The following is a 15,913-nucleotide window of genomic DNA, read 5'->3' on the forward strand; positions in this document are numbered from 1 at the left end:
GACCAGGGCAGAAGTTGGCCAGAAGGAAGGGTGAAAGCAGTGCGCATCCTGCAGCACAGCACATGGCACCCCTGGGAGGCGGGAGAGGGACCTCAGCAGAAGGCGGGACTGGCAAGGCAGAACGGAGCTGACGAGAGAGCCTCAGGTGCCTCCAGAGAGACTCTGGAGTTTGGATTTTATCTGTGGGTTAATTTTTAAAGACAGTAGTTACGAGATCTTTTCAGACAGTTTCAAGGGGACAAGATGAGATCGTTCAGAGGGACCTCTTAGAACAGTGCACAGGAGTAGTGATGTACACTGAAGATACACAGTGCAAAAGGCATGGAAATAAAAGCCCTCAGTGAGTATCTGGGGAAAAGGAAAGGGGGGCCACGGGAATACCGACTGTTATCCGCCAGGCCCACACCCCACCGATCCTGCTGCCCTTACGTGGAATCCAGCAGGGTCCCGTCCAGAAGTGAGGCATTGTAGTGATACTTGAGGTAATCCCCTTTCTTACTCAGCACTGAGCAGTCGGGGGGCTTGTAGTGGGAGGTGATGCTGATGGAGTCTGATGGGTTGTGAAAGTCAATCACGTGGATGTCAAACACCAGCACGGCCGAGCCAGGGATGTTCCCTAGAGGACAGACACAAGCAGTTAGAGTAGTAGCAGGACACCTGGCTTCCCGGTGTCACCAGGTATTCCTCACAGACCTCAGTGAGAAACACAGGGATCCGGCTATGTAATCCTAGGGATGCTGGAAGAACAGAGCTGGAAGGGCTGTTAACATGTAAACTAACTCAGTTTTATAGACGGGGAAACTGAGGCACAGATTTGTCCAGGGTCCACAGTCAGGAGCACAATGTGGACTAAAAGTCAAGACACTGCACTACTGCCCCATGCAATGGTTAAGCCTGAAAGACTTACAGCTAAGTTCATCAGAGATGAGAAAACTAAAGCTGAGCCGAATTAACACTTGCCCGGCTTCTGCTAGAAGAGGTGAGCTAAGAAAATCAGTTAGAAAATGGAAATCACGTTAGTGCCCTACCACTGCTCGAGAGAAACAAAACCAACAGTAACTTCATGGGGGAAAGTTCCATTCAGTCGCTGAGTTGTGTCCGACTCTTTGCGACCCCATGGACTGCAGCACGCCAGGCTTCCCTGTCCATCACCAACTCCTGGACCTTGCTCACGCTCATGTCCATTGAGTTGGCAATGCTATCCAACCATCTCATCCTCTGTCATACCCTTCTCCTCCTGCCTTCAATCTTTCCCAGCATCAGGGTCTTTCCCAGCATCAGCATCATGGGGGAAAACACCTAGCTAAAACTGGCCCATATACACCCCTTAAGATATACTACACCTAACAGTTCACCAAGTGCTTTCTGACACGTCCTGTTCTACACAAAGTTATTGCATTTCCACTTTTGAGAACATTATCTCACATCTGAATAATGTTTTACACTCTGTGTGTGTGTGTGTGTGTGTGTACGCTAAGTCACTTCAGTCGTGTCTGACTCTTTGTGACCCAATGAACCATAGTCTGCCAGGCTGCTCTGTCCATGGGATACTCCAGGCAAGAGTACTGGAGTGGGTAGCCACGCTCTCCTCCAGGGGATCTTCCGACCCAGGGATTGAACCCACATCTCTTACATCTCCTGCAATGGCAGGCAGGACCTTTACCACTAGCGCCACCTGGGAAGCCCATTTTACACTTTACAAAGCATTTTTCACAGACATTCTCTCATTAAATCTCTGCAGCAACCTTGTTGGGTAAATATTATCACAAATTCAGGAACAGCAGTTCCTGCATGAATTTAATGACAGCTTCTAGGGAGGCATCAGTTGTTAACCACACTTCCCAAATCATTTCAGAATTTAAATGTAAAAGATCTATAAACAGTAATACTTAGAATCAAGAATGTATAATATTTTCATTAGCATTTTGCAGACAAGCAAACCAATTCATATATAACTTGTTCAAGAAAATAACACAGCTATCAACAGAATTTAGTAGAGATACTTGAACATCAACAGCCCCTCCTCACCCCACAGATCTTCCAACTCCTAACACCCCTACCATGTACTTTTCTGTTTTTTTTTTTTTGTCTGCTTTCTCTCTAACACACACTTAATGGGTAGGTGCTTGTTAACTACCAGGCACTCTTATAAGTGCTTTAGATGTATTAGTTTATTTAATTCTCATTATAATCATATATTCCCAACCTACAGATGAGGAAACTGAGGCACAGGTTTAGACACCTGCCCAAAGTTACCAAGGTGTAATTAGAGAAGCTTGTGCGTCTACAGCAGAACACAGGCGCCTGATATTCACTAGTGAGGGGGAGTTGCTGATGTGAGCAGTAACAGGATGCAGGATCTTTTCCACAGGAACCAGGTACTGCAAACTGCCATAGGAAGGTGCTCAGAGACCAGAGCCGAGGGCAGCTCTCTGCAGGAAACAGCAGACACTAACAGGGGTGAGTGGCTGTGGAACCATCTCAGTGGTTTCGCAATCTTGGTTACCGCTTACAATCGACAGGGAATGAACCTTGAAAACATTATGCTCCAACACAGAAAGACAAATATTGTATGTTTTCAATTATATGAGACACTTGGAATAGGCAAACTCATGGAGACAGAAAGTAGAATGATGGTTCCCATGGGCTGAAGGGAGAGAGGGTAATGGAGAGTTTGGGATGATGGAAAAGTTCTGGGTATAGACAATGGTGATGGTTATACCACATTGTGAATATATTCAATGGCACAGAACTGTAAGCTTAAAAAAGTGTTTAAATGGTAAATATGTACATTTTACCACAATAAAAATTAATTCACCACATTCACAGAATAAAAGAAAAAATCAAGATGACCTGAAAAAAAAAATCACCTGGGTGCCCCTCTAAGATTCAGATTTAGCTTATCTAGTGCAGTGGTCCGTCTCGGTCTTGGGTGCTATCAGGATGTCCTGGAGAACTTGGTGAAAACACAAAGGGCCAGGACTTTTCCCATGCAGCACCTTTGGTTCTGTAATCTTTTGCCTGTCAGGTGATTCTCTTCTGTGATATGCACCAGCATTTGAGAATAGCTGAACTAGAGTGGTACCAGGCATAGTATTGTTCTGTTTTGTTTCCCAGGGCTTTTGTGTTGTTTTGTTCTGCCCCTCCAAGGGGCAGCCAAGTTTAAGGAATGCTGTGCTAAATGGTCTGTAAGTGAGCAGCTGATGCTATTTAGGAAGTCCTCGAATGGTGGTGCTGGAGAAGACTCTTGAGAGTCCCTTGGACTGCAAGGAGATCAAAACAGTCCATCCTAAAGGACATCAACCCTGAATATTCATTGGAAGGACTGATGCTGAAGCTGAAGCTCCAGTACTTTGACTACATGATGCAAAGAGTCGACCATGGAACAGACCCCGATGCTGAGAAAGATTGAAGGCAAAAGGAGAAGAGGGCAGCAGAAGATGAGATGGTTAGATAGCATCACTGACTCAAGAGACATGAATTTGAGCAAACTCCAAGAGATACTGAAGGACAGAGAAGCCTGGCATGCTGCAGTTCATGGGGTCACAAAGAGTTGGACACAACTAAGCGACTCAACAACAGGGGTGCAGACCATGGTTGGTGTAGGAGATTGGTGGAAAAGAAAGCTGCATCTTGAGCAGCTCCATTAACTTCTCTGAAGAAAGCATGCGGATGAAGCCCAGAAAGGGACAAGGACCTGATGGCATTGGGCCAATGCAAATTTAACCTCCCTGTGCCAACTGTATGGCTGAACTACATTCAAGATGCCTGTTCTCTTGCTCTCTGTACTGCCCCTGCTTGATCAGTTCCTGCTTCACTCACATCACTGTCCGATTCTCTTAATCACAGTGCTTAACCAGTAACTGCCTACACGCGTGGCCTGTGCCCTAGTAACTGATGATGAGCCAACCTGAAGACAGGTCCCCCTACAAATGGTGGTCCCTTCTCCCCAGTGCAGGGGAGCAAAATTTACCACCCCAAAACATCTCTTTGACATGTGGATTATTCCAAGTTGAGAGCAAGACCCAAAAGCCTCAAACGAAAACCCTTCTTTTTATTTCCTACTTAACTGCCTAAAGAATGTAGATAGAGGACTGTTGGGGGTAGGGGTGGGGTGGGGAGCTATCACCATAGATAACGACAGTATGAGTTAGGTGTGTAGACAGGGATGAAACTAGCAAAGTCTGTCAGTTAAAATTTCTCTCAGGTCCCAATGTCTGTGTGGCCCAACAAATATCTGTATACCTAACACTTGCTTTTCCTTCTCCAGGTCAATCACATTCCTCCCTTTTGAAGTCTGAAAACACTACGCCCAACATCCTCTTCTGTCTTTAGCTAAAGGTGATGTTAAGGCTAGGGCTTCAGACATTTTGGTGAGTTACTCAGTTTCCCTAGATTCCTCCCATATATACATGTCCTTAAACTTTGATTTTCTCCTGGTAGTCTGTCTCATATCAATTTAATTCTTAGACCAGCCAGAAGAACCTAGAAGTGTAGAGGAAATGATTTTCCTCCCCATTACCAGCAAACTTGAAATCCAGCCTCCTCTCTGAATAAACTCATAACCAATGCAGAAAAGTAGTCGTCAATTTTGTCCACTAGATAAGCCTCCTCAAGAAGAGACATGGATGACACAAAATAAAGCTGACTGGCACTTTGGGCCAGAAGGAAGCTCCGCCACTCCTTGGAAGCATGGGTTTCCTCTGAGAGCTCTGGGACTTCTCCATATATGGGTATCAACAAGTCACAGCCTAATGGAAAGGCATTCTTCCCACAGGCAGCAAGAGCCCTGGGTCCAATTGAGCTCCATACTAATTAGCTATTGTGGCCTCCAGCAAATGACTCAACCTCTTTGGGCCTCCTGTTCTTAACTGAGAACTGTTTTGAAGTCTGAACGAGCTGCTATATGAGAAGTCTTTGAGAGTATGGGTCAAACATTAGCTTCTCTTTTAACTTTTGAAAAAGAGTGCTTAAAAGAAAATGTGCTCGAGAGGGGGAGATACATGTATACTAATAGCTGATTCATGCTGTTGTACAGCAGAAACTAACAAACATTATAAAACAATTGTCCTCCAATTAAAAAAAAAAGGTAATGTGGAAGTGGGGGGGCAGAAAACCATTGAGGAAGTGATGCTTCCACAACCCTGCAGTAGAATTTATTCTCCACTTCAGGGTTGGGAACATATCTAGGCGCTCTAAACTTAGAGCTGAACCCCATGAAACAAAGCAGACAGCAAAAAGGGCCAGAGCCTTTACAGAAGGCCTGCCCCCTCCCCTCCATCAACCCTGTAAGAGAACATAACTGCAACAAAATGAAATGCTGATGAGTTGGAGAACCCATGAAGAGCCCAGCATTTCTTCCTTCTGCAAATATTCCCCACCCTGTGGTTGTGGTAAGGAAGCCACAGACTTCCTGTGTGTCCTGACACCCTTCTAAGGTCAGCCCCTCCGTGATTAGCGTTAGGTCCTGTGCAAATCCCGCAGAAGGCTAGAGGCACTCGTTAACCAACCGGTCAGAGACAGATCCTGTGCAAAAGCACCTGGGTGTTACTTGCCAGGGTGCCCCTCCCTCCGTGGCAACACATGATTCAGGGTGAAGCAGCCTTGTGCCCAGAAAATTTATGAGACTTCAAATGCTTCCCAGAACTTTATATAATTCTTTGCAAAACTATCTCATACTTGAGAGAAAGCCAAAAGGAGAAAAATAATTTAACCAAATGTTTTCCATCAGCATATTCTTCTTAGGGAAAGGAAGAATTAGTTCTAAGGGCATAACAAAACAGGGTACTCTGAAAGTATTTGTCTATTCCTGTATGTATTTGTCTAGAAGTAGACATTTACATGGGGCTTCCCTGGTGGCTCAGCAGTGAAGAATTTACCAGCAGTGCGGGAGGTGTAGGAGCTGCAGGTTCAATCCCTGGGTCGGAAAGATCCCAGAGGAGGGCATAACAACCCACTCAAGTATTCTTGCCTGGAGAGTCCCACAGACAGAGGAGCCTGGAAGGCTGTAGTCCACAGGGTTGCACAGATTTGGACACAACTGAAGTGACTTAGTACAGCACAGACATTTACATAGTACAAAAAAATAGAGCATCAAGACACTAGACAAACAGGACAGGAAGTGAGGCCTGCTGAATGATCTTAAGATCGTAAGCTATGATTTATTGTGGCTTTATAACAGAAATTTAAGTCAGGGAAAAAAATATTTCTCCATGGTACACCCTAGTTTCCAACCAACCTGGGGCTTCTGAGACCTTTCAAACAAATCCGACTGGGAAAATTCTGAAATCCATATGATACAGTAGTAGAAGTCAGAAGCGGGTTAACAAAATGAATGTGTACAGTCAGCCAGGCCAGCCAGCAAAAATAACACAAAAGCAAAATAATACTGCATCAACTATTCCTAAGCTAGCAAAACATGGTATATTAGAAAAAAAGAAAGGAAATATGGTTTGGAATAGTATGCAACCATTAAAATTCTATGCAACCTGTTGGCATAAAACATTGTCCACAACAAATTAGGTAAAGAGAAATGACAAAGTAATATGTGTAGATGATCACAATTTTGTCAGTATTTATTAGTGTAAATGGTTATATATTTCCTTTTACCGATAGAGTCACATCTACTCAAGATGAAGAAGTATACAACCACTTTATGGTTGTATTAGTTTTCTAAGGCTGCTGTATCAAATTACCAGAAACTTGGTGGCTTAAAACAACAGAAATGTATTCTTATATAACTCAGGGGTCAAAGTCTAAACTGAAGGTATTGGCAGGGACCTGTTTCTTTTGGAAGTTTCAGGGGAGAATCTGTTTCCCCATTTTTCAAGCTTCTCAAGGTCACCCTCCTTTCCTCGGCTTGTGGCCCCTTCCTCCATCTTCTCAGTCAGCAGCCTAGCATTTTTTCCTCTCTCTGGTCTCTTACAAAGATACTAGGAAGTACATTAAGGCCATGATCCAGGATAACCTTCTTATCTCACCTTAATTATATCTGCAAAGTCTCTTTTACCATGTAAAGTAGCATATTCACATGTTCTGCAAATTAGGACATGGACATCTTTGGGGCCAGTATTCCATCTACCACATTAATAATGCTTATTCCTGGCTGGTGAGATTATGGGAAATTTTTGTTGTTAATGAGCTATGTTTTTCTAAAGTCAACATATATTATCTGTGTGATTTTTTTTTAAAGTTTGCTCTTTGGGTGACAAATATTCTAAAACTGGATTAATGTGATAACCGCTCATCTCAATACATTTACTAAAAATCATTGAGTTGTATACTTAAAAATAGGTGAATTTTATGGCATATCTCAATAAAGTTGTTAAAAACAAAAGCCAAAATAATGCACAGTATAGCAAATACAGACAGCAATATTATAATCATCAAACTTGCTCATTATCAATTATCCCACCCCCCCCCAAAAAAATGGTAATTATGTACCATGACAGAAGGGCTTCCCAGGTGGCTCAATGGTAAAGAATCTGCCCGCTAATGCAGGAGACTCAGGTTTGGCCCCTGGGTCAGGTTCGATCCCTAGGTCAGGAAGATCCCCTAGAGTAGGAAATGGCAACCCATTCCAGTATTCTTGCCTGGGAAATCCCTTGGCCAGAGGAACCTGGCAGCCTATACAGTCCATGGGGTTGCACAGAGTCGGACACAACTGAGCGACTGAACACACACCACGACTGAACATACACCACGATAGAGGTGCTCATTATCACTACAATGGCAATCACATTACAATGTATAAACGTACAAAATAGCACATACACCTTAAATGCACACAATGTTATATGTCAAATATACTTCAACAAAAGAAGCGGGAGTTGGCATTTACTTTCAAATAACTCAACAAAGAGAAAATATAGTTTTACACATACAGAAAAAATAAATACATAGCAAGATGTTAACAACTGGTGAATCTAAGTGGAATTCACTGCACAGTTCTTTCAACTTGGACATAGTTTTAAATTTTCCAAAAGGAAAGCGGGCAGGGGGAACAAGGAGAAACGCCAGAGCACCTCTAGAAACTAGAGTTATATCTGAGCATTCAAGTCTGAGGCTGGACTTTGGCTTCTAGGCTTCGGCTCGGAAAGGCCCTACTCCAAGCATTGTGGAAGCAGCGACTGGTCTGCCCAGTTGACCCTAGAAGGCACGCAGAGCTCACCTCTTCCTTCCTCACCGTAGCCCAGGTGAGGGGGGACCACGATCCTCCGCTTCTCTCCAATGCAGACTCCAAGTAAACCTTCGTCAATCCCGGGAATCACGTAGCCCTGCCCAATGTACGTGTCAAAAGTGCGGTTCCGCGAGTAGCTGGGAAAAAGGAAAAGAGCTTGATCACAAGGGACGCCGCGGCCGCTGTGGGGTCGGTACCGTGAAGCAGCCAGAGCGCGGAGGCCTCCAGGCCAGAGGCGGGGGGCACCCTAGAGCCGGAGGACAAGCCAGGAAACATGCTCCCCTGAAATGGTGAACAAGGGTCCACACACGGCGTGGGAGCTGCTTCCAGCAGAAATGCTCACAGAAAGAAGCCCTCCAGCACTTGGCTTTAGTCAGGTTATGAATTGGATGCAGGTTACAAGAAGCAACCACGCAGGAATGGAGCTAATGCAAACAGGACTCGACTCTTGGGGACCATGTTTATTACTCTAATATAAAGTTTCAAAGGAAAGGCAAAAAAGGGAAAAAAATTAAAAAGAAATTAACAATTTTTCTAAAGAGGAGAACACCTGTTTATGGGAGACATGAATATTTGGGCTGCCAGAAAAGTAGTATATGTACTGAGAGCAGTTTAACTCTCCAACCTCCGCCAGGGCCTGGATGAACCCGCCCTGCTTAGTTGCTGCTCATCAAGCCTCCTGGTGAGTACCTGCCTTTCTCAATGCCTCTGGCAGGAGACCCGAGCATTCCGCTCAGTGGAGAGATCCAACCTCTCTGGTTCTGATTAGACTATGAGTTTGGAGAGAGTAGGGATAAACTTCCCAAAGCCTGATGATTCCAGAATAAAATAATAAAACTTCACATGTCAGGTCTGCTACCAAACTGAACTGCAATGATCTGCGCCCATTACCCACCCTTACGTGGCGCAGATGTGGCAAAAAGCTTGTCCTGAAAGAGCCAGTTCACCATCGGTGTCACTTCATCAAACACAGCCCAAGGATGATGGCCTCAGAGAGGAGGGCCAGCAGTGGGGCCAGGGAGATGAAAAGCAGAGCTGTGAGGGGCTCTTCCTTCTCAGCCACCCCCCCCCCCCCACCGCAGGGACCACAGAGCCACAGGGCATGAAGAAATGACAGCATCAAGTGATTCTCCTCAGCCAGGAAGCAGGCTGTCTACATACTTATCTGTATTTCATTGTATATGAATGGAAGACCTATTAAATCGTCACACTAGTTCCCTGTGAAGAGGGGAACTAGGAGGTTGATGGTCAAGGAGAGGGGGAAAATTCTTTATTGTTTATCCTTTTATACTTCTAGAATTTTAAATCATGTCAATGTATCACTTAATAGGAAAAAATGATGTTTACAAAGAAAAAGAATATTCTCTATCATACAAATTAAGAAGTTACAGTAGCTAAAGGTGTGATAGTGGCCCAGGAATGATAACTAGATCACTGGAAAGGGATAAAAATTCTAGACTAAGACCCAAAGTGTATATAAGAATTTAGTACATAATAAATCTCAGATTTTAGATGCGTGAGGAAAAGACAGTTATTCAATAGTGTTGGGAAAACTAGCTAACCATCTGGAAAAAAACATTTAGATCCTTATGGTCATACTGAACACCACAATAAATTCCAGATGGATTAAAGATTTAAACATGAAAGAGTTTACAAGCATGGACAGAGTCTGTGTAAGGTTTTTAATATTTGCCTCAAGTGGTGAAAATGGAAGGGGTTGATGTGAAATTATGACATTTTACTAAATATCTTTGCATTGTTTCACTTATACAATAAGAACATAATAGTTTCTCAAATAAAAATTCTAATAGAGAATATTTTAAAGGATAAAAAAATAAAACAAAAAAATAAATAAATAAAACAAAAAAAAAATAAAATAAAATAAAACAATTAGAAGGGCATGAGGAAAATACAGGTAAAAATTTATATACCCTAGGTGAGGAGAGAGACTTTTAGTAAGTTATCCAAAACAGAATATATATATGTAAGAATTTACATAAGAATAAAGGAAGCCATAAAGTAGATGTGGAATGCATTTAATAACATAAAAAGTTATATTTAAAACATATCAAAAATCACAATAACCAAAGTTAAAATGCAAATAAATAAGCAATATGCCTTCAACAATATGCAACCATAAAAGAGTTAATATCTTTAATGTATCAAGATCTAAATTAAGAAAAGGACAAATACCAATATCCTCAATATAAAAAGAGGCAAAAGACACAAACAGGTAAATCACAAAAGAAAATATCCAAATAGTAAATAAACATTTGAAAATATTTCCACCTTAATAGCAATCAAAGAAATTCAGATTAAAATTATAAAATTCTATTTTTCTCCTATAAATTAGCAAAGATAATTTATAAATGATACCTAATGTTGCTGAGTTTGCAGGGAATGGGGTATTCTTAGTGATGTAAAACCTTCCTTAAGGATAGCTTGGTAGTTATATCAAAAGCTGTAAAAATACATATAACCTTAGATCTAGAGATTCTTCTAGACATTTATCCTAAGGAAACAATTATATTATTTAAGATTTTACTGCAAAAGTAAGTACTGCAGCTCTACTTAGGACATCAAAAGGTAGAAAACATTGAGGATTGATTACTAAATTAAGGCAAATCTTGATAATGGAATATTACTTAGTTCTTAGGATGAATTAGATCCCAGTATACTAAAATGGAAGTCTGTTTGAAACCTAAGAAAACTGTGGCTCCATTAATAAGGGAAGAAATCTGGTATCTACTAGGAAAATGGCCTTTCAACTAGAAATATAATTCCAGGGAATAAAAGACAGAATCAAGCTCATATGTGACTAATCACACACATGTGCACACACATACACACACACCGAATTTTTTTTTTTTATAGAAAAAGAATAAAAACAACTCAATGTCATCAGTGGGGAATGGTTAAATAAATATGGTATGTTCACCCAATTCACTGCAGACAAAAAATGAGTTCTCTCGATGCATTAATATGGAAATAGTCCCAAAGTGAAAAAAAGCAAGGGGCAGAATAGTGCATATAGTACATAGCATTATGTTATGTATGGATATGTAATACATAATGTTATATATGTACACATATAGTATTCTAAATGCTATATTCTATAAAGTGAGAAGATATTAATAATATAACAATTGTATTTGATTATATCTGCATTAGAAAAAAATCCACACATTTGAAGAATAAGAAAAGAAACTTAATAAAAGTGATTAACTCTAAGTGGCTTGTGGAGAGGGGGATGTAAGGTTGGCAGGGATGATTAATACAACATATCTTAATGCATATTTTATTTTAATTTTGAACAATGTAACTATTGCCTTTTTCAAAAAAATCAAATAAAAAATTTAAAAGAGGGGATCCTAGAAGCAGGAAAAATGAATTATGCAAATAAAATTACACCATATAAAAATTCTTCTGTAATGTTTCTGGATGACTAATTAAACAGGAAGTCTCTTACCTCAGAGAGACAGGAAGACTGATGTCACTACTTGTTTGCTCTATAGGAAGCTAAAGGAATGTTTTCCAGACAACACAAACCAAATGCCTGTTGCCAGATCAAGACTGCAAGCTAAGCTTGATAAACAATACAAAACTGACTAATGACAGGTTCAGTAATTAACCTCCTAATTAGTATCAGGATGGGAGCATAATGCAACCAAACAGTTCCTGCAGCAGATAAGTCATCAAAGTTTGCAAAGCACTTCCACCTACCTTCTCTCTTTAATCTAACCATCTCTTTGAGAAAGGAGCTAACAACAGGGGGAAAACTGAAGATCAGAGACGTTAAATGCTTTAATGTGCCACATACAGGGCCTGGAATCCAGGTCTCTTGATACCAGGTCTGTTCTTTTTCCATCCTACAGCCTGGACTTCCCTTCCAGTCACTCTCCGTCTCAGACTCCAGACCTGGGTTTGTACTTGGATTGTTGAGCACAGTCTACAGGGGTGGTGGGAGTCTGAGCATGAGCGCTCCTGCTTTCCTGCAGGCCCATCCCCTACAGAGCTCGGGGAGACTGTTCTAACACCCTTGAAGGAATTCAGTATCACACAATACAAATCTATACTGAAGATGAAAATACTAACTCCAGATCAGCACTGACAAGTATACAGATCATGGTCCTGCCAGCTGCAAACTGCAGTTAACAGATGTTCTGGTCAGTGAAGAACCCTGTTTGCTCACCTGGAATCAAAGAAGGTGCCGTCCAGGAGCGTGCCGTTGTAATGATACCTGAGAAAGTCCCCGCTTTGACTTCGCCGCTCACAGTTTTCAGGCACTACTTTATTCTCAATGGAAATGCCATCCTTAGGGTTATGGAGGTCCAATAACGCAACGTCAAACACCAGAGATGCCTGACCAGGAATGTCTTTCCCTAGAGTGGAATGAAGTAAGATGATGAAATCGGGACACAAGATTTAGGAAGTACTGTAACTACAATTCAACACCCACCACACTGGTGTTACACATTCCTTGAAGTTTTCAAGCCAGGGAAATAAATGTTTTTTCACATCTTGGGTGAAACATGGAACATTCTGTCTCACTACGGTGTCCAACCATGGGCTGACAGGTATAATTTGAAGCCTGACTTCCTCAGAAACAGGAGCAAACCGATATTAATGACATGGAGACCACTGTGACCACATTTTCTATGCTTGTGCTTGCAAATCGAGGCTCTAGGTGGGTGGTTATGCACCCACATGCAAACCCAAATACATACCTTCGTGGGCTTCTGTTTGTGTACAGATGCAAATCACAGACATTCCAAAGCTCGGATATGGTTCTGGAGAACACTACATAGACTTGTTCTTCGGAACTCACAGTCAATTTTCAAAAAATTTATTTTATTGACATATAGTTGTTTTATAATGTGTTAATTTTTGCTGTATAGCAAAGTGATTCAGTCATATATATATTCTTTTTCATATTCTTTTCCATTATGGTTTACTACAGGACATTGACTGTAGTTCCTTGTTCTATACAGTAGAACCATGTTGCCCCTTCATTTCATACACAGTAGTTTCCATCTGCTAATTCCAAACTCCCAATCCATTCCTTTCCCACCGCCCTCCACCTTGGCAACCACAAGTCTGTTCTCTGTCTGGGAACTCGCAGCCAATTTTTTAAAGAGGCAAAAATTCACTCCTTTAAATGCATCCAAAACAACATACAAACAAAACTAAAGTTAGCTAAGAGGGGAAAAGGAAAATGCCACCCACAATCCAAAATAGAAATAGTCCTCAAATCATGTCTATCTCATTTCAGGGTGCTACTGCTTCTCTTGGATATTCCTGACAGTGAGGATTTACTGAAAATGTGCAACGGCATAATCCACATGAAGAGATTATTGGGCACTAGCTCTTCTTGCAGAGGTTCAACATCCACCAATACCTAACTCTAAACCCAGGACTCTGGGATAAAAGGAAGTTAGTTACCTGACAAACCACCTCCGTCAACACTCCTACTTGCCATTTGTTATGCCATAAAAGGAGAAGGCCTGGGCAAGTGAACCACTGGGCATCCCAAGCATGTGCTCCTTCAGCTGTCTCTGTTGCAGAATCATTCCCCCATCTCCTTCCCTTCAGAAGAATGGTGAAGTTTGCTCAAAGTGGGCTGCCAAGTTGGCCTTTGGAATGCCAGGTGTGATCAATCCCTTTGGAATCCCAGGTGTGGGTATGGGAGGGTGTGTGTAGAATGTTAATCTTTTGTACTTTTCAGTATCTTTTAATTCAATAGAAAACAGAACCCCTTAAAGTTTCACTTAACCCTGAAAGTGAAGTGAAAATGTTCATCGTTCAGTCATGTTCGACTCTTTGCGACCCCATGGACTGCAGCCCGCCAGGCTCCTCTGTCCATGGAGTTTTCCAGGCAAGAATACTGGAGTGGGTTGCCATTTCCTTCTCCAGGGGATTTTCCTACCCAGGGATCAAACCCACATTGCAGGCAGATTCTTTACCATCTGAGCCACCAGGGAAGCCCTGGTGTTTAAATTTTTCTAGCATTATAAGGTACTACCTGAATGTTTGCTTTTTTATAACAACTTTCAGTTCAGTTCAGTCGCTCAATCGTGTCCAACTCTTTGCAACCCCATGGACTGCAGCACACCAGGCCTCCCTATCCATCATCAACTCCCGGAGTTTACTCAAACTCATGTGCATTGAGTTGGTGATGCCATCCAACCATCTCATCTGCTGTCATCCCCTTTTCCTCCCACCTTCAATATTTTCCAGCATCAGGGTCTTTTCCAACAAGTCAGTTCTTTGAATCAGGTGGCCAAAGTATTGGGGTTTCAGCGTCAATATCACTCCTTCCAATGAATATTCAGGACTGATTTCCTTTAGGATGGACTGGTTGGATATCCTTGCTGTCCAAGGGACTCTCAAGAGTCTTCTCCAACACCACAGTTCAAAAGCATCAATTCTTTGGCGCTCAGCTTTCTTTATAGTCGAACTCTCACATCCATACATGACTACTGGGAAAACCATAGCTTTGACTAGCTGGACCTTTGTTGGTAAAGTAATGTCTCTGCTTTTTAACATTCTGTCTAGGTCAGACACAACTGAAGCGATTTAGCAGCAGTAGCAGCTAGGTTGATCGTAACTTTTCTTTCAAAGAGCAAGTGTCTTTTAATTTCATGGCTGCAGTCACCATCTGCAGTGATTTTGGAGCCCAAAAAATAAAGTTGGTCACTGTTTCCATTGTTTCCCCATCTTTTTGTCATGAAGTGATGGGACCAGATGCCATGATCTTAGTTTTCTGAATGTTAAGCTTTAAGCCAACTTTTTCACTCTCCTCTTTCACTTTCATCAAGAGACTCTTTAATTCTTCTTTGCTTTCTGCCATAAGGGTGGTGTCATCTGCATATCTGAGGTTATTGATATTTCTCCTGGCAATCCTGATTCCAGCTTGTGCTTCATCCATTCCAGCATTTCTCATGATTACTCTGCATATAAGTTAAGTAAGCAGGGTGACAATATACAGCCTTGACGTAATCCTTTCCCAATTTAGACCAGTCTGTTGTTCCATGTCCAATTCTAACTGTTGCTTCCTGACCTGCATACAGGTTTCTCAGGAGGCAGGTCAGGTGGTCTGGTATTCCCATCTATTTCAGAATTTTCCAGTTTGTTGTAATCTACAGAGTCAAAGGCTTTGGCATAGTCAATAAAACAGAAGTAGATGTCTTTCTGGAACTCTCTTACTTTTTTGATGATCCAGCGAATGTTGGTAATTTGATCTCTGGTACCTCTGCCTTTTCTAAATCCAGCTTGAACACAGGAAGGTCATGGTTCACGTACTGTTGAAGCCTGGCTTAGAGAGTTTTGAGCATTACTTTGTTAGCATGAGAGATGAGTGCAATTGTGCGGTAGTTTGAGCATTCTTTGGCATTGCCTTTCTTTGGGATTGGAATGAATACTGACCTTTACAACTTTATTGAGATTTAATTCCCATACAATTCACCTACTTAAATTTATGCCTGGATAGCTGAGCAGAATGTCAAAGTATAAAGCATTTAAAAATAACTATTTTAAATAAACTATTTATTTTAAATATTTAATTAGTAATTGTTTAAAATAAATGAATAATATTCCTCACATCAGGCTAGGCATCTCATTTTATCTGGTAATTCGTATACATGTGGATGAAGACAAAAGGATTTGACAGTCAAGGGGAACAAACTTCTACTAGTCAAGGATGACACAATTTGAGTATCAATAAGATAATAACAT

General features: G+C 41.6%; 1 protein-coding gene across 1 annotated transcript in view; it reads right to left on the reverse strand.

The window, feature by feature from the left end:
* Nucleotides 1–15,913, reverse strand: part of FKBP9 (FKBP prolyl isomerase 9) — a 42,341-nt gene that overhangs the window by 9,852 nt on the left and 16,576 nt on the right. Inside the window, exons 5-7 of the mRNA XM_043463240.1 lie at nucleotides 12,372–12,561; nucleotides 8,171–8,316; nucleotides 430–616 (exon numbers count right to left, since the gene is read on the reverse strand). Coding sequence (XP_043319175.1) covers nucleotides 430–616; nucleotides 8,171–8,316; nucleotides 12,372–12,561 — 523 coding nt within the window. The remainder of the gene's footprint in view (nucleotides 1–429; nucleotides 617–8,170; nucleotides 8,317–12,371; nucleotides 12,562–15,913) is intronic.

This window comes from Cervus canadensis, chromosome 3 (genome assembly GCF_019320065.1).
Source record: "Cervus canadensis isolate Bull #8, Minnesota chromosome 3, ASM1932006v1, whole genome shotgun sequence".
In the NCBI taxonomy this organism is placed as follows: domain Eukaryota; kingdom Metazoa; phylum Chordata; class Mammalia; order Artiodactyla; family Cervidae; genus Cervus; species Cervus canadensis.